Source organism: Euprymna scolopes, chromosome 13, assembly GCF_053919585.1.
Source record: "Euprymna scolopes isolate OS-2025 chromosome 13, ASM5391958v1, whole genome shotgun sequence".
Taxonomy (NCBI): domain Eukaryota; kingdom Metazoa; phylum Mollusca; class Cephalopoda; order Sepiida; family Sepiolidae; genus Euprymna; species Euprymna scolopes.
Window position 1 is genome coordinate 146,485,876 of NC_136494.1, and position 19,487 is coordinate 146,505,362.

The 19,487-nt window shown below is 33.8% G+C and overlaps 1 protein-coding gene across 3 annotated transcripts in view; it reads left to right on the forward strand.

The window, feature by feature from the left end:
* The window catches only part of LOC145292229 (uncharacterized), a 55,942-nt gene that overhangs the window by 17,721 nt on the left and 18,734 nt on the right, over window positions 1–19,487 (forward strand). The window contains exon 2 of one of the 3 annotated variants that reach the window (XM_080138553.1): window positions 386–9,532. The exons of the other annotated variants lie outside the window; for them this stretch is intronic. Coding sequence (XP_079994679.1) covers window positions 714–1,121 — 408 coding nt within the window. The 5' untranslated portion in view covers window positions 386–713 and the 3' untranslated portion in view covers window positions 1,122–9,532. Of the gene's footprint in view, window positions 1–385; window positions 9,533–19,487 lie in introns of those variants that run through there. 3 annotated transcript variants of the gene reach the window in all.

Here is a 19,487-nt window from a genome sequence, read left to right on the forward strand (position 1 = left end):
AAAATTACCCCAAAATTAGCCAAAAATGGTCGGAAATCACGGATTTTCCAAAATGCACCTCCCATGGGCCCAAAGACACCTCTACATGGCAGAAACTGTTGGGAAATGCTTGAAGCAGGCACTCTCCTAACTTTTGCACTGTTAATGAGGGGTATAAGGACCTTTAAAAGGGGCTAAATATGGCCGATTTAGCCCAAGAGAGTAAAAAAGTCCCTAAGAATCAACATAGGTTGTCAAAAAGGGGCTTAATTTGAGTTATAGATGGAAAATTACCAAATAAGGAAATGTTTTCTTTCTGTAACAATGCAATGGCATCTTTAAATAGACACGATAACATTGCATTGCATTAATTGTGAATTTGATTGAACTTTGCTTTCTTTTTCAGTTAGTAAAATGCAATGAACATGGCTGGTATAGCAGGGCAGATTGACGAAGATTATAATTACGATGATTGGCCTTATCTTCTGCTTGATTCTCTTCCAACTGAGGCTGAATGTGTTCAAGCTGTGCAACATCATGCTGCCAAATATGGTACCACGACACAGAAAAATCATATTCACCAGTTCTACTTGCGATTACTACAATTGTAGCAGAAAGCCTTTGGAAGTGATGTTTGCTATGTTACAATACCTGGGATAAAACATAAACTTGATCGATCGCTAAAAATTTACGACAAAGATGTCTACAAAGCAAAGGGTTCCAGACGTGTGAATATGATTAAATGGAAACGAGAGCACAATGTCCTTCTCAATATAATTTCAAAAGATGTGAATCCTGATGAATTTGATGTACATGAACGAAGATTCTTTGTCGATCAAAAGTCTCTCTCTCGCAAATGGCTCATTGACACTTTCCACGTCGATATGGAACATGAACGGTTTCTGGCAGAGCAAGAACTGCACAATCGTTTGGATTTGGACGATGATCAATTTGAAGTGGAGGATATAAGTGACCAATTGCCAGAGCATGATACCTCAAACAATTTGAACTACTCATTAAACAGATCGGGTACAATCCGTAGCACTATCCCATGTACCGAGATCGCCACCCAAACACGTCACTTACAATCTGCGAACTGGTGCACGGAATTTCCGGGAGTCAGGAGGACGACGTTGAGTTGAACGAACCATGCATTGCCATCTTGGATACGCAGAAAGGCCGAGAGTAGTTTGTTGGTATGACACGGGAGAAAATTGGGATTGATGAATACATTGTAGAATATTTGGAACCACTTCCCAATGACAATAGAAAGAAAACATGGCAGTATCCTTCCTGAATTGAAGAGCAGAAGACATTGAAAATTCAATTTTTGTCGTGCAATGTCATTGGTGTATGGAACTTGACAAGAGGAAAACCAGTATTTGTGCTAGAGAATAATGATGTGATTGACGAGCTCTTTAATGCATTATATTGATATTTTACTGTTGAATGATTTTAAAGTAATGTGAAGTGAAGCTGTGTCTTGAAATAACGGAATAATTCCTTTGCTAATTACTCATACCTTTTTATCAAGTTATTCAATATATTGGTTACAAATCGAGAAATAGCGAATCGAGGGCCATTTTCATCAATTTTGGGGTAACTATGAGAACAATATGAATTCAGACTCTTCTTGGACAGCATTTTATTGACATTCAATGTTCAATTTACAATTAATTACTTTCTGAGAAGTTGATGTAGTAAAGTTACGATGTTTCTAAAAAGTATCATTGATGAATGAACTAATGATTCATATGTTATGTACCGTAAAGCTTAATTTTGTCATTTTTGGATTGTTTTGACCCTTTTTACATCCCCCAAAGATCTCTAAATACCCTAAATACAAATGGATAAGATAACAGGGTGGTTATTTCAGTCTTCCAACTGTAAAAAGCCATACAGAAGTGTTTATAGGAGCCCGATGAGATATAATACCTGCATTTTGGGGATTATCCGCGATTTTCGTTCATTTTTGGCTAATTTTTGGGTAAATTTGACCCATTTTGGACCCTTAAGATACCTTGAAAAGCCCTATATAGGTGGGATAGCCAGTAAGAATGTTAGATTTAATGATATAGAGCCATTTATGGTCAAAAATTGCACCCTGTGTGGCTTGGGAGGTGCATTTTGGAAAATCCGTGATTTCCAACCATTTTTGGCTAATTTTGGGGTAATTTTGACCCATTTTGGACTCTGAGATACCCTAAAAACCCCTATACTTGTGGGATAGCCAATGGGAATGTTAGATTTAATGATACAAATGCATTTATAGTCAAGAAATGCACCCTGTGGCTTTCAATAAGTGATTAAGTGTGTTCGGGGGCGAAATTTGGGCCATTTTCACGCGTCGACGCGGTCAAATCACGTTTGGGGCCAGCGACCCTCCAATTTTGACCCGTTTTGAAAAAAATCACTTGTTCCCATCTATTTACATATAAATGAAGGTAATAAGCCACTTTTGGCATTTATTTGAAAAATTTTGTTTCTATAGCCTACCCCTACATTACTTGCTTAGGTTTTCTAATGAGATAATCATCTTTAGTTAACTATTACGTGTAATTATATTAATGCAGATATTCTACATGATTTATACTTGTATAATATTTTCCTAAAATGTTTATAGTAAACACAAAATTGTTTCCATATATATTTACGTATACGTATATATTTTTGTTTAACAAATTTTGCCTACCAAACTCCTAGAGTTTTTGGTCTACAGACATGAAACTTCATATATAAGGTATTTGAATCCATGCAAAAGTTTGTATTTGGGTTTTAGCCCAGAAAAATCGGTGCAAAAGTGTGAAAATAAAAAAAAATGAAATTTGCCAGGTGAAGGTCGAATGCCGGCATTACAAATGCATGATATAGTAACTATTGATTCATATTTTAATTTTTAGCCTTGCAGTAAACATGCTTTCATAGCCCAGTCATTGACGACAGAGGCAAAATAAATCGTGAGTTGAACGTTTTGGTTTTGATTCTCGGTGGTATCTATCTATATATCTATAAAAGTGAAAATGTCTGTCTTTCATTTCTCTATGGGAGTTAAGGAAGACTATTATACAGAAAGGCATTACTTTACATATTCACATAACCTTATGAACAGTACATAGGGCCCAAGCAAAGCTGGGTGGAACTGATAGTACTATTATAATACTTAGTTTTTTTCATAAATAGACACCCACTGTATGATACCATGCGGCACAAAAATTGAAATTTGTACATCTTAATTTATAATTCATGGCTTATGGTAAAATAGATACATCAGATTTGACTGCATAATCAGAAAGAGCACACAATTTTACATAAGAGTACCAAGTTTCATGAGAATAGCTTGAAAAATAAATAAATAAATTGTGGTAAAATTAGCAAATTTCTTGAAATGTTGAGGTCCATAATTTAGCCCACTTTTTCTAAAGAAAAATGTCCATGGAAAAGCATAGATTTTGGCACTTAAAATTCTCATGTTTTAAACTACTGATGGTATTTGCATAATTCAAATGGTTTTAAGCATCTTTTACAAAGCTCTTCATGCAAGTTGATAAAATAACAATTATCTAAAAAGAAAAAAAATCAACTTGTGATGTTATTAAGTCGCTTCTGCTTTTCCATAGTTTGTATAGTTAACACAAGTCTGACGTCATGGGATCATGTGCTCCATTTTTTACAATCATTCGGCAGACCCTACCCTATTGTTTATAATCCCACTGCCTTACTTAAATAATAATAATAAAAAAATATCTGGTTTTAATGAAATGCTTGTACTTGTTTATATTGGTGATTTTTTTTTTTTTTAAAACCAACGCATTTCTGGTGAAAAAATCATTACGTACTCATGTGCCACACTGAAATTAGTATAAATTCCAAAAAGTATGAAAAATGATCCAGTGTAAAAATAATTACAAGTAAAAATAAAAATTTTGGTTCTACTACAATTTATTGATGAAAATGGAGACGCCATTTTTTCGGGCACCTGTTGTCAGAATAAGTATTTTAAACTATGACAGAAGCATGAAATAAATTACAAAAAAAATTATACTAGATATTAATTACTTCCGGAAAGAACTATTTATGAAAGAACTATTTACGACCTTCAATAATTTTGACTAAATCATTAGTACCGTCATCTATAATCCAGATATCTGGGTCCATATTGGTGGTTGATTCTTTTTATTTAAAATACTTCTAACACATAATATTTTACATAATATTTCCACCTGAAATGTGTTGATTTAAAATATAAACAAGCACTAAAATTCTCAGGTACTGTCCAGAATAGTTAACAGCTGAAAAATGTAAAAATAATAAATAATTTATTGAAAACACAGAATATAATTCTTGGAAATGTAGGAATACCAACAGGAAAAATGATAACGGTAAAATTGGATTAATAGAAATAAAATGGCAAAAGAAAAAATATAGATGCATATCTCAATAAATTTATTCAAATCTTGAAAACAATACATAAAGGAAAAATATGAGAAGTGTGTCGAATTAAAAATATTTCAGCTAAAGCCCCCAGCTCCTTCCCCATAAGATTTTAGTTTTTAGGTGATTACGTCTGAACGCATTGAGAAACTTGAGAGGGGAGGTAACAAAAACAATTATAAGTTAAAGAGGAACAGTCCACTTGACAGTTTCCGGTATTGAGATCTGAAACTGACATTAAGCTGTGTTTATTGGAAAGCAATTCCTCATCATTTTTGTACGCTTATGATGGGTTTTTAATTTTACTAGTTTGGACATGTGAAAATCAGTCATGCAATTGAACAGAAAAAAAACATTTGATACATTATTACTATAATGTATAACATTTAAATTTTGTTACATTTTTATTTATAAAAAAACTATTAGAGTATTTAAAAACAATAATGCATTGAAAAGTGCTTTCAATATAAAATTTGAAAAAGTATTTTTGCACAAAACGAAACATTCCAATTATAAAAATAATAAATAAACTATTTAAAAATATTTTTAAAGAAAACATTCCTATTATAAAACAAGTTTTATAGGATTATTTGTAAGAGAAAAACATTCTAATTAAAAATAAAAGTTTTGATTATTTGATTGTGTACAATAAAAAAATTTCATATTATAAAAGTAAGTTTTATTTTACTACATATTAATACTTAAAGACCGATGAAAACAAAACATGTTTCTACTCCACAATACATTCAATTTATATTAGGTAGTAGTTTTCTGATAAATACTGCTTGTCAACTTCCAATTCAAAAACCAGCAGCCACCATCAAGTAGCATATTTCTTGTTATTAATTTAATTTTAATGGGGTTGTTAAAAATTAATTTTGCCTATTTTCTGTATAATAACATAAAAAAAAAGACGAAAAATCGTTTTGGTGCAAGAAAATTAAAAGCAGTGGCTACCAGTGATTAAATTATTGATTTCCATTTCCATTTTCAAGACTTAAAAATAAATTATTTCAGCAAAAAACAGTAAATTTAAGACCAATAATCAGTTAGTATAGTCAATGCTACAAACAACCTCACCTCGCAAAAACAAAAAGTGTGCTCTCTCTGCTACCAGCACAGAGACACCAAGAGAAGAACAAGACACAAGATGTATAGCATGTTTTATAGAGGAGGATAAGGTAAGCCATGTGAACTAGCGAGAGTTACTGAACATAAAGGGGGCCAAACTCTAAAAGAAAGGCAGTATTTCACTCATGGTTGATTAGTAAAGATCCATCAGTAAAATATATACTTGAGTGATTGAGAAGAAAATGTCTCATTTGTAAAGAGCTCTGGTGCTGTAAACTATAATTTTCTAAACCCTACAGAATAATTTTACATGTTTATAAATTAACTAGCATGGATATCCAGCATTGCCTGGTTTCACATGAATTTCTGTTTGGACGCATCTGCTATGCTAAGGATATTGAGCACTTTTTCATTTTTATATGTCAATTCCATCGAGGGCAATGTCAATATCTCTACAACAATTTAAAAAATAAACCTGATAATCCTACTTAAAAACAGATAAAAACATGAAAATGTAATCGCCCAAAAAAGGAGAAGTACATGAACCCCCACCACCATCACCATCTATTTCAGCAGAAGGGATACAATAAGAAGCTATTTTATGGATATTGAATACTTTCTGATGACTATATACCAGTTTAAGTGAATTTCTTTAATGCTTCCTCAGTCTAGAAAGACTTTTCTTTATGGTCTGTTGCAATAAAAACAAAGTAAAAGCAATTCAGTTTTAAAAATAGCAAAGTAGAATTTGTTTTAACCGAAAGAAACGTTTTTATGTTATAAAAATGATTAGTTATGACTTATTGTAATTTTAAAAGAAAAAAAATTAGTAGATACGATGTAAAAAAAAAAACATTAATTCAGTTACCCTTTTCCCTCTCCTATTGCAAAACTCATTCATGTTTTGCAGAGCAGAGAATAAAAGCGATAAAATCCACTATAAAACAACCAAACCAAACACTACAAACAAGCAATTGAAGATACAAAAAGCTTGAAGAATAAAAACTTCTACAAAATAATTGGATTCAGCATTAAATAACCCGAAAAGGGTTGATATGCCTTAAAACAACCAAACCAAGCTCTACAAATAAATATTTGAAGATATAAAGAACTTGAAGCATAAAAACTGTTTCCAAAATAACTGGATTCTGCATTAAATAACCTGAAAAAGATTGATATGCTGTAAAACAAAACAACCAAACCAACCAACCTATAATGTGATCGACTTGACGGAGCGATTTGCTCCCCATTGGGGAGGTTGAGAACCCCCCCCCCTCCATGGGACCGGAGAAGAACCGGGTAAAGATGCTAAAATTGTTTAAATTAATCCCGGACAACAGCAAATATTAAAAATACTTGAATTAGAAGATATAGATATATATTTTGTTTTATTGTCTAAGTCAGATATATATTTTATTGTTTGAAAAGCCAGATATATATTTTGTTGTTTAAAAAATCCAGTAAGAGGAAACGTCAGAATAATGTAGAAATGATATTGTACTTGTTGGCCTGGAGAACACCTTCAGACTATGGCTTTCTAAATGACAGGGATTGACCCCAGAGGTTATGTGAACAGATGTCATTGTTGGTCCCAGATTACAAAACTAGAAATATTGGTGAATGTGCATATTATGAATGGGAAGCAGCTTGCATTGTCAAGGTAGTCCTCTGATAGTCAGGGAGACTGGATTTGGGCAATTGCTTAGATGGCAAGACCCCATGATCTACATGTAATTTTAAAGAGGCATGTTACAACTGGCCAATTACCATCCCTTTACAAAATGTCGATGACTCTGGGCAAGATGTGAGCATATTGTGCAGAGCACATAACTCTGATAGAAATAAGTGGAAGAGAGACACAATTTAGCTTATCACAACCTCTTCCAAGAAAATGCAAGTTTATTTGTTACTTTTAAAGTATATACTTTGTGCTAGTGTGTATTTTAGGAGTTAAAACCTCTCTGAAGATTTCAAGAATTCTTGTTCGATATGTTCTTGGCACCTGGTGGTCAAGAGGAGATAATTGTGGTGAGAGTTTAGTAAACTCAAGCTTCACTGGGTCTTCTTGATTTCAGTTGAGAATCACCTGTTGATGGAATATTAAATTTGAGAAAATTTTCTGATATTCCAGCTTGGTATAATATGTTAGAACTTGGTCATGTGTGTCCAGAGTCTAGACTTTTAAATGTATTTTTTAAATAAGATATTCCTCATTTCCAGTGGCGGCTCGTGCCTGGAGCTGTGGAACTGCAGCACCCCCAAGTCATTTCTACTCATTATTATCGATGCACGTTAAAAAGAATATGTTTATTTTTTTTTCTTTGTATGTGGTAATATATCATATTAATTATATATATATAATCCTGAAGCTTAATGTCGATAATTGTCCCCATACTCATATAAGCATAAAAGCAAAACTTTGCTTGGGGCTGCGAAATTCACAGTTACACATTCTTAGTGAAATTCGCTTGTGCGCATGCCCGATCTAGAACGGTTAATATGAGTCAAATCGGAACTGTATTTTTCGCAGTTCCAAACGCGGTGTTTGCGCGTTTTCGCTTTTTTTTTTTTTTTTTTTTTCAAGAAGCTTTGTTTACAAATGTTTTCTTTTTATCATTATTAAAAAGTGTAACGTGTTCTTGTAAATAAAATCTCCACCTTAAAAAAAAAAACACACTTTTAAATGCGATTTAAGCAGACAAAAATATATAATATGCCAAACTTTTTTTTTTTAATTAAAAGTGTTCGGGCTTTTAGCCTTGAAGTTACCAATGTTATTTTTTATTTTACCTATATGGCTTATTTTATTTGTATTTTTAAGTAGTTTAAAATTTATTTATTTTGTAGTAGTTTAACTTTACAGAATAAAAAATATTTACATTTTTTTATAGAAAAGTGAAGAAAAGTTTATTTTTTAAAATACATTTTAGTTAGAAATGTTTTTGCCTTATATATATATGTATATATATACATATATATATATACATATATATATATATATACACACATACATATATATATACACACACATATAATACACCCACACACACACATATATATATATACACACACATATATATATATATACACATATATATATATACACACATATACACACACATATATACACACACACGATATATATATATACACACACACATATATATACATATATATACACGCATATATATATATATACACACATATATATACATAAATATTATATATATATACACGCACACATATATATCTATATATCTATAAAAGTGAACGTATCTGTCTGTCTGTCTGTGTACATTTCCCTACGCAATAACTCTGTCAATTTTTAGTCTATAGACTCGAAATTTGAAATACCTGGTACTGAGATTTAGGAAAATCGATGTGACGGGTGTCAGCCAGAAATTTGGCTGTTAAGGGGTCAAATTTCAACGATTTGACCTTTAAGAACTCTACCAAACTCCTCTGACAATTTTGGATCTAGACACTTGAAATTTTAGATATAGGTTCCTTGAACCTGGATCTAACTTAATAAAGTGATTTGAGCCGGAAACTATAAATTTTAAGGGGTCATAATAGGGGTCAAATTAAAAAAAAAAATTTACTCTTTTTTTTTTTTTTTTTTGCTCAGCATACACCTCCAAACACCCGGGCAACGCCGGGCTGAAATGCTAGTATATATATATATATATATATATAAAGCTTTAGCATTTATTTACATCCCACGAGAACAAAGCAAGAAGTTTTACATTTTGAACAAAGTTTTTTAATTAAAATGTGCAATATCAAGACGAGTATGTAAAACCGTTTTTATAATAAGCTTAGTAAATAGCAAAGTTTGTTTTTATTTTTATATAAAAAGTTGTAAAAAGATTTGTAAATAAAATCATGTATCTTTAATTTTTTTTTGTTTGCTCATAGTACAAACATGTAAACTTTTTTTATTCTATATTTTATTTACAAAGTTTTGTTATAAACACACATTTTTAAATTTTAAATAAAACTGTTATCCAATAAAACGATTTTTAAATGGTAATCTCCTAACTTTTCCATCGTTTGCAGGCAAAGATTTTGTTTTATGAAAAAATAAATTATTAAAAAATTGTAAATAAAATGTATTTAAACAATGTTTTTCTTTTGTTTGCCTGCGGTAAAATATTATTTAATCTGTAAAGTTTAAAAGAAATATATTTGTATATTTTTTTTATTACTCTGTAAAGTGTATACAATTTAAAATAGTGTTTTTTGATTAAAATGTTTTTGCGTATTACCCCTTTTTCGACGGCTTATAATGGCAAAGTTAAAAATATTTGTATTAAAAAAAGCAATTTTAATGACAAGCTTATTTTGTTATACGCCTATTTTTAATTAACAACAAGCTTTTTATAAATAAAACCATTGTTAAATAGTAAAACTTTTTTCGTTAATAAAAATCTGTGATCTAAAAGTTATAAAAGTATGATTCAACTCAGTTAGAACTTCCGGTTCAGTTGAATCGCAAAAAAGAGGATCACATAAACATTGTATTCCTTCTACCCTAATTGATATTCTACTAATAGTACTTACCTTTCCCAATATAATTGATATAAAAAGAATTTAACCATGGTCTCCTTGCACCCCCAAGAAATAACTTCTGCGACGGTAAATGAACTTCAACAGATTGAGTTTTCACAGCAGTCTCTCCATGATAAAGTTGTAATTAAGAAAAGAAGCCGTTTAACGCCTGATATTCAAATATCTCAGCCAGGCATTAGCAACAACAAAGTGTATATTCGTAGCTTTAATGGTACCAACGGAAAAGTTAGCTTTGCGGCTGTGAACTAAAAAAGGCATTGTTCTGCTTTCCTTGTTTGTTGTTAGGGGGTGATGTAACATGGACAAAAGATAGTTTCAGAACTATTAGCAAAATGAAAGATAGAACTGAAAAGCATGAGAAGCACGTTGACAATGTAGTTTCCCTATCAATTTTGGGGACCATAAATATTAAAGCAAAACTTAGTGAGGCCTGCAGACTTTCAATCAATCATCATAACATGAATGTTAAGAAGAACCGTGAAATTTTATCTAAAATAATAGATTGTATTTTCTTTTGTGGGAACTTTGAAATTCCCTCACGAGGACATGATGAAAAAGATGATTCAGTAAATCCAAGTGTATTTAGAGGATTTTTAAATTTTGCATCTTAATTAGATCCAGATTTAAAGAATCACTTAGAAACCAGTAGTGTCTTCAAAGGTGTTTCCAAGACTGTTCAGAATGACATACTTGACTGTCTTTTACAAATATACCATAATGAAATAAGGGCAGAAATTAGCAAAGCTTCCTTTGTAGCTGTCATGGCTGATGAAATAACAGATGTGTCTGAACATACACAAATGATCATTGTTTTACGGTACGTCTTGGATGAAAAAATACTTGAACGCATTTGGGGATTCTTTATTCCAGAAAACCAAACCGCTGATAGGATATCAAAATGTATTCTACAACAATTAGATATAATCCTTCAAGGGAATCGCCAAAAACTGATAGCTCAGACATTTGATGATGCAAATGTCATGAAAGGCAAAAAAGCTGGTGCTCAGGCGAAAATAAAAGCAGTTTATAGTAATGCGCATTTCACTCACTGTTATGCGCATCAACTTAATTTAATAATGAGGAATGCAGCAAGCATTACACGAAATGCTAGAATATTTATCTCTAACATTTTGGCTATTCCGACTTTCTTTTCTAGATCACCACAGCATCTGTCCATTTTTCAAGAAGCATCTGGATGTAAGCATTCTACGTGTATCCGCCACAAGGTGGAACGTTAACATACATAAATAGAGTTCATGAAAATGTTCAAGCATAAAAAAACTGTCACTGAAATGCAGTCAACATCATATGTAGATGAGACCGTTGCAGAAGCGACAGGAATTCTGAAATATTTGAACGATGAAAATTTCATATTTTGGTTAGAGCTATTTCATCAAATTATGTCTCATGTTGAAATTATTTCTCGGGAAATTAGCATATATAAAGTCAATGAATACATAACAAATTTCAAAACTGCTATTTTAGAGATAAGAAACACTAAATACTATGAAAATTCTTCACAAACACTCAAGGGCGAAGCTAAAAAACTGTGTGACTATATATCTGTTGATATAACGGACAAATATTCTTCAACTAAACATTTAATAATTGCTAAATTGTTTTACAAGATAAGCTTTGCTAGTTTTAAGAAAAAAAACTACCTACAGAAGAGATATCCTTGACAACTGAAGCATATCCCATGATTGACAAAAAGTTTGAAATTGAGCTAGAAATATTTTATAGTAGGTCAGATATCCATGAGTATTGCAAAGTAATTGATCTCCTGAAATTTATTTTGGAAAATTTAATCACAAAACCCATAAAAATTATCTTGACAATTCCCATGACTACATAAGAGATAGAGCGTTTTTCAACTCTGAAAAGAATAAAAACTTTTCTAAGGAACACCATGGGTTGCGAAAGACTAAATCCACTTGCAGTGCTTTCAATTGATAAAAACATTCTTCAGCAGTCATTCAGAAGTTAAGGAGAAAATTATCAATCTTTTCTCACAAATTAAAACAAGACTGAAGTATATAGAAGCTAGAAATAACATTAAGAAAGAAATAGCGACAGCTAAGAGAGAATTTACGGAAACCACTAAAAAGCGCATCGCAGCACAAAAACTAGGAACTCGAGACTTCTGGAAAATCTACAACAGTGTAGTAAATACTGGGCAATCAACAATTCCCCCACTAACCAACAATCATGAGGTTGTCTCCTCAGCAACCGACAAGGCTAACATGCTTGCCAGTCGGTTTGCCTTAAACTCCACACTGGACCCTTCCAACCACCCCCTACCTGACTTTCCTATGCGGACAGACGCTACACTAGACGATCTGAAAACCACCCCTGCTCAGGTGCATGCTATCATAAAAAACCTTGACACCTCAAAAGCATGTGGACCCGATCTTATCCCAGCTGTGCTATTAAAAAAGTGCTCAGCCGAAGTAGCTCCAGTTCTCTCCAAACTCTACAACAAATGTCTTAATGAAGCTTGCTTTCCGGGCTGTTGGAAAACTGCTTCTGTTGTACCAGTATTCAAGAATTCTGGCGAAAGGACAGACCCATCAAATTATCGCCCCATTAGTCTCCTCCCACTTTTTGCCAAAATATTTGAGACCATAATTAACCATGCTCTAGTCCATCATCTTACAGATGCTAAACTACTGACTGACAAACAATATGGATTTAGACGAGCCCGTTCCACAGCAGACATCCTCACTGTGATCTCTGAACGTATATACCATTCACTGGACAAAGCGGGGGAAGGCAGAGCGGTAGCTCTAGATATATCTAAGGCTTTTGACAGGGTATGGCATGAGGGTCTCCTCAGTAAAATCAGATCATACGGTATCACTGGTAGAATACTTAACATAATTAAATCCTTCTTAGATAAGAGAAAAATCCAGGTAGTCCTCGACGGTCGCACATCTAAACAATATGATATAAATGCGGGGGTGCATCAGGGATCTATCCTTGGACCTCTATTGTTCCTGATATTCATAAATGACCTCCCCGACAACATTGCCTCTGAGATGGGTATATATGCTGATGACACTACACTCTATGGCAGACACGACAGGAAGACGAATGAACACATTTCTAAAGAAATGGCAGAAACACTAGAGGAAGACCTCCAATCTGTAGTGGAATGGGGACAAAAGTGGTTGGTCGCATTCAATGCTGCCAAGACTAAACTAGTTTCATTCAATAATTACAAGAAACCCTCTCTACCACCCATAGCAATGGCCAACGACTCTTTATCTGAGAGTCCATCTTTCAAACTCCTTGGCCTAACGTTCACGGGAAACATGAGTTGGAACAATTACATTGAAGGCATTGCCAGGGCCGCTGCAAGAAAGGTAGGCTCTCTCTACCGTGCTAGAAAACTACTAACACCCGAAAGTATCCTGTACCTCTATAAGGCCACCATTCGCCCATGTATGGAGTATTGCTGCCACATCTGGGCTGGTGCATCTGCTACTAGTCTCTCGCTCCTTGACAAGGTTCAAAAGAGAGTCGCAAACCTGATAGGCCCTGAACTGGCATCTAAGCTTCAGCCTCTGTCCCATCGACGAAATGTTGCATCCCTCTGCCTTTTCTACAAGTATTTTAGTGGTGAATGCTCTGACGAACTGCAATCACTTGTGCCCCCATGACGCGAGCACCCTCGACAAACCCGACAGGCTACTAGATCCCACCCCCACACTGTAGAGGTCCCTAGATGTAAAAGATCTTTTTACTCCAATAGTTTCTTCCCCAGAACCGCAAGACTCTGGAATTCCATTCCAGGTCCCTGCTTCCCCAACAGTACTGACGTGCAGAAGTTCAAGTGTAACGTGAACCGACACCTTGCTGCCCAAATCCCTACATAGTACCCCAGTAGTTGTTGCCCCTGATAGTAGCCCCCTACACCAAAGTGGCAATTTGCCTTGTTTGGGGTGAAAATGTAATAAAAAAAAAAAAAAAAAAAAAAGAAGAATGGAGTTTACTTTCAAATCAATGTAATAAGTAAAATATTTACGTCTATTTAGGATTCCTTTAAGTTATTGTATTTTTATACGTGTGCATACGTATAAATTATGTATAATTTTATGTTTGTTTTATTTTTACACAATATTAAAAAAAATAGGTGTTTTCTTTATAACAGCACCCCCACTAATCTTAGGCACGAGCCACCACTGCTCATTTCCCATTAAGAGTGATGTTAGTGAAAATTTGATTCCATTGAATTGTTTGTTTTTTTTCAACAAAAGAATGTTCTTTTCTATTTTTGTTGGCAGAGTCTGGACATTTTTTTTTCCATGAAATAGTGCCAGATTAGGTCGCTAAGGTTAATGTTTCTGGCTAATGTGTCGACTTGTCTTTCCCTTCTCTTCTGACTCATAATCTTCATTGTCGTCTGCTTTAGAATAGGGTGATGGTGGCCAGTGTAGTAGTAGTTCATCAGAAGAGGCTGAGCACTGATTGGATGTTTGGAGATAAAATCACCTTCCTGACTTTTTGGCACTTATTTTACAATCAGATCCACATTTCCTTTTGATACAGATGTGGAAATTTTCAAGTGATCTGGTCTGAAGAAAAAGTGTTTTGGCTGGCTCTGGGCTTAAATTGAAGCTTTCTTTTTGAATGAAAGAACTGAAATGAAAGAATTCCCTTTGCATAGACTTTGTTTGTTACTTTGAATTGAAGAAAACTAAGTTTTTACTAAGAACAAGAAAGTCCTAAAAGAAAAAATCAAATGCGAAGCTGTTTGAAAATTTGCTTTTCATCGAAAAGGAAAAGTTATAAAAACATTTTTTAATATGTTTTTTGGACAAGAAAAAACAAATTAAAACTGAGATATCAACATTTTAAGAAAATTTTAGACCATTTTATTGTTGTATATCGGTTCCTTTTCAGCTTTATTCAAGTAAGACTTTTTATTTTTGTTTAAAAGCGAAACCAGTTCCTATTTTTTCCTCTATTGTTATTGTGTTGGTGATAAATTAACTTTGGTCATTCAAGGCGATAAGTCTTTATAAATAATTATCTCTTATATAGGATAACCATTTCATGTATTTGTTACATTTTTCCTTGTTTTTTAATTGTTTACTTTGGTTATTGATGGTAACCATGCTTTGGAAAGCAAAAGCCACAGCTTTTCTTTCTTTATATTAATAAAATTGGATATAATTACTTTCAGGGTCTAAGTTGATTATTTGCACTTTTTAATTACTCCTTGTTTCTATTTTCTGTCACATTTATTGTTATCCAAAGATAAATTTTTGTAATAACCCCAAAACTATTTCACTTTGCTCTTATTTCTCACACTCTGCATTTACAAACAACATGACAAAGATAGACAAAATAATATAGATAAAGGATCACTAACAATGCACTATATTCTCCAAGCTTTCATGGCTATCTCATGGCAAAAGTTTAGCTGGTAATTTATGGAGAATCTACAAAAGTGTTATTAATAATGGCAAGTCTGCTATCCCTCTTTTAATGATCTTCTGTTCATTTCATCTTCTAAGGATAAGGCTCATCTTTTTGCTAAGAATTTTTCTCTTGATGATTCTGGTGCTGTTTATCTGGAGTTTCCTCTGAAAATTGATCAGTCTCTTGATTCTGTAATTATCACTCCAAAGATGGTTGCTAGGGTTCTTGCTGGTCTTGACCAGTCTAAATCTTCTACTGATTCGATTCCTGTTGTTGTTCTCTTGAACTGTCTTCTGTCCTCTCAAAATTATTCAATTTCTATTTACCTCAATCCTCTTTCCTGTCTTCTTTCGAAGGAGTGCTCTGTTGTCCCTATCTTTAAAAATGCTGGTAACTGGTCTCACCGAAGTACCATCTTGTTAGTCTTCTTTGGTATTGGAATTTTGAAAGGTTGATCAATGCTACTTGATCATTTTCTGGAAAGTTTGGGCTTCTTTAGTGATGTTCAGTATAGTTTTCATGATTTCTGTTCAACAGCTAATCTATTACCTGACTGTTTACAGATAATTCAGGAGAGAGTAGGATCGTTGTATTTTACATTTCCAAGACAGGTTGACATTTTTGTCTTTTACATACACTTTGAGGTTATTGTATTGATAACAAGATTCTTGACACTATTCTTTCAGACTGAAGCTTGTGGGTAACTCTAAATGGTTCTGTACCTATCAATGCTGCTGTTCCTTAAGATTTTATTTTCGGTCCAACACTCTTCTATATATAAACTCATAGGGATACCTGGCGTTGCTTGTGGCCACATGAAGTTTCCTTTGGATCTATCTGCTATACTAAGGATATGAAGCACTTTTTTATTACTATATGTCAATTTCAACATGGGCAACGCTGATAGCCCCATAACAATTTCAAAAATAAAAGATACACTATTCTCATGATATTGAGCATTTTTTGATAACTTTATCCCAGTTTAAAAAGATTTCTGTACATGGATTTTGCAACAGTTGTGTTACTTCACTATCCGTGAATTTCACTTTTTAATAAAAAGACGTAAAAATAAAACAAACTGAAAATAATTCAATTTTAAAAATAACAAAATAGACATTTTTTAAAACCAAAATGAATGTTTTTATGTTTTTAAAAATGATTACTTATTATTTATTGTGTTATTAAAAGAAAAAAAAATGACCCATCCTGGGTGTGAACCTCAAAAGCTAAGCCCATAGCGAACCTTGTATCCATTAATCCAAAATCCAATCGATATTATGATGTTGCAAATTCATCATATTCAAATAAAAGTAGGAATAACAGCATTCACACATGCGAAAATTGTAATTGTTAAGAAAATAGCCGAGTTAAACTTCAGGAATGAATTATCAAGCAGTTTTTTTTAAAAAATTTTTTAATTACATTTTCACCCCAAACAAGGCAAATTGACACTTTGGTGTAGGGGGCTACTATCAGGTGCAACAACTACTAGGGTACTATGTAGGGATTTGGGCAGCAAGGTGTCAGTTCACGTGACACTTAAACTTCTGCACTCAGTACTATTAGGGAAGCAGGAACCTGGAATGGAATTCCAAAGTCTAGCGGTTCTGGGGAAAAAACTATTGGAGTAGAAAGATCTTTTACATCTAGGGATCTCTACAGTGTGGGGGTGGGATTTAGCAGCCTGTCGGGTTTGTCAAGAGTGCTCACGTCATGGGGGCACAAGTGATTGCAGTTCGTCAGAGCATTTACTACTAAAATACTTGTAGAAAAGGCAGAGGGATGCAACATTTCGTTGATGGGACAGAGGCTAAAGTTTAGATGCCAGTTTAGGGCCTATCAGGTTTGCGACTCTCTTTTGAACCTTGTCAAGGAGCGAGAGACTAGTAGCAGATGCACCAACCCAAATGTGACAGCAGTACTCCATACATGGGCGAATGGTGGCCTTATAGAGGTACAGGATACTTTTGGGTGTTAGTAGTTGTCTAGCGCGGTAGAGAAAGCTCACCTTTCTTGCAGCGGTCCTGGCAATGACTTCAATGTAATTGTTCCAACTCATGTTTCCTGTGAACGTTAGGCCAAGGAGTTTGAAAAATGTACTCTCAGATAAAGAGTCATTGGCCATTGCTATAGGTGATAGAGAGGGTTTCTTGTAATTATTGAATAAAACTAGTTTAGTCTTGGCGCCATTGAATGTGACCAACATTTTTTGTCCCCATTCCACTACAGATTGGAGGTCTTCCTCTAGTGTTTCTGCCATTTCTTTAGAAATGTGTTCATTCGTCTTCCTGTCGTGCCTGTTATAGAGTGTAGTGTCATCAGCATATATACCCATCTCAGAGGCAATCTTGTCAGGGAGGTAATTTATGAATATCAGGAACAATAGAGGTCCAAGGATAGGCCCCTGGGGCACTTCCGCATTTATATCATATTGTTTAGATGTACGACCGTCAAGGACAACCTGGATTTTTCTCTTATCTAAGAAGGATTTAATTATGTTAAGTATTCTACCAGTGATACCGTATGATCTAATGTTCCTGAGGAGACCCTCATGCCATACCCTGTCAAAAGCCTTAGATATATCTAGAGCTACCGCTCTGCCCTCCCCCGCTTTGTCCAGTGAATGGTATATACGTTCAGAGATTACAGTGAGGATGTCTGCTGTGGAACGGGCTTGTCTAAATCCATATTGTTGGTCAGTCAGAAGTTTAGCATCTGTAAGGTGATGGTCTAGAGCATGGTTAATTAAGGTCTCAAATATTTTTGCAAAAAGTGGGAGGAGGCTAATGGGGCGATAATTTGGTGGGTCAGTCCTTTCGCCAGAATTCTTGAATACTGGTACTACAGAAGCAGTTTTCCAACAGCCCGGAAAGCAAGCTTCATTAAGGCATTTGTTGTAGAGTTTGGAGAGAACTGACGCTACTTCGGCTGAGCATTTTTTTAATAGCACAGCTGGGATGAGATCGGGCCCACATGCTTTTGAAGTGTCAAGGTTTTTTATGATAGCATGCACCTGAGCAGGGGTGATTTTTAGATCGTCTAGTGTGGCGTCTGTCCGCATAGGAAAGTCAGGTAGGGGGTGGTTGGAAGGGTCCAGTGTGAAATTTGAGGCAAACCGACTGGCAAGCATGTTAGCCTTGTCGGTTGCTGAGGAGACAACCTCGTGATTGTTGGTTAGTGGAGGAATTGTTGATTGTCCATTATTTACTACACTGTTGTAGATTTTCCAGAAGTCTCGAGTTCCTAGTTATGCAGCATTACAAGCCTATGCTGTATTTTTGTGGACATCGGCAATATTACATACCTAATGTGCTTCAACAAGGCAGATCTTTTTTATTTGTGGGTCAATTTTTTAAAGAATTATATTGATGGAAAGAGAATAGAATAAGCATTCCAATGATGTTAATTTATTTTTCTTTTATGCATTCAATGTTTTTATACTCCAAATTAAAAATGAAAAAAGCGGTATAAAATGACGACAGCAAAAAAGGAACTGATTTTTCAATGTTTACATTCCATACATTATATTTGGATACATATGTGCGGGGTCAAATTTTATTGGATATGACTGAAATTTTACAATTTATATTTGATGATAATTATTAATTGTGCAGACATTTCTTTAAAATGTTATCTTTTACTGAAATTATAGAACATAGAATTTAACAGGAAAACAGCTCCCTATATGCTAATGCGCTGACCAGTGCTGAGCTGCCTACAGTCAGTGTATTAACGAGTTTTGTTTGTATTCTTTTAAAAATAAAAAACTGTTTTTTTTTTTGCTTTCAAAACAAAAGCAGAAAAAAGTTTCATCTTTTATTCTGAGTTTGTCTATTTAAAAAATTATTTTCCAGTTTTTCAAATCTTATTTCCAAACAATACTGAGCCAAAACTATTTTGTTGTTTTTAACGCTTTTAGTACAATATACTAAAAGCATTAAAAAACCACAAAATGTATTAAGTACATGCATTTCTGTTATGGTATTTATATCATCTTACTTGTACTT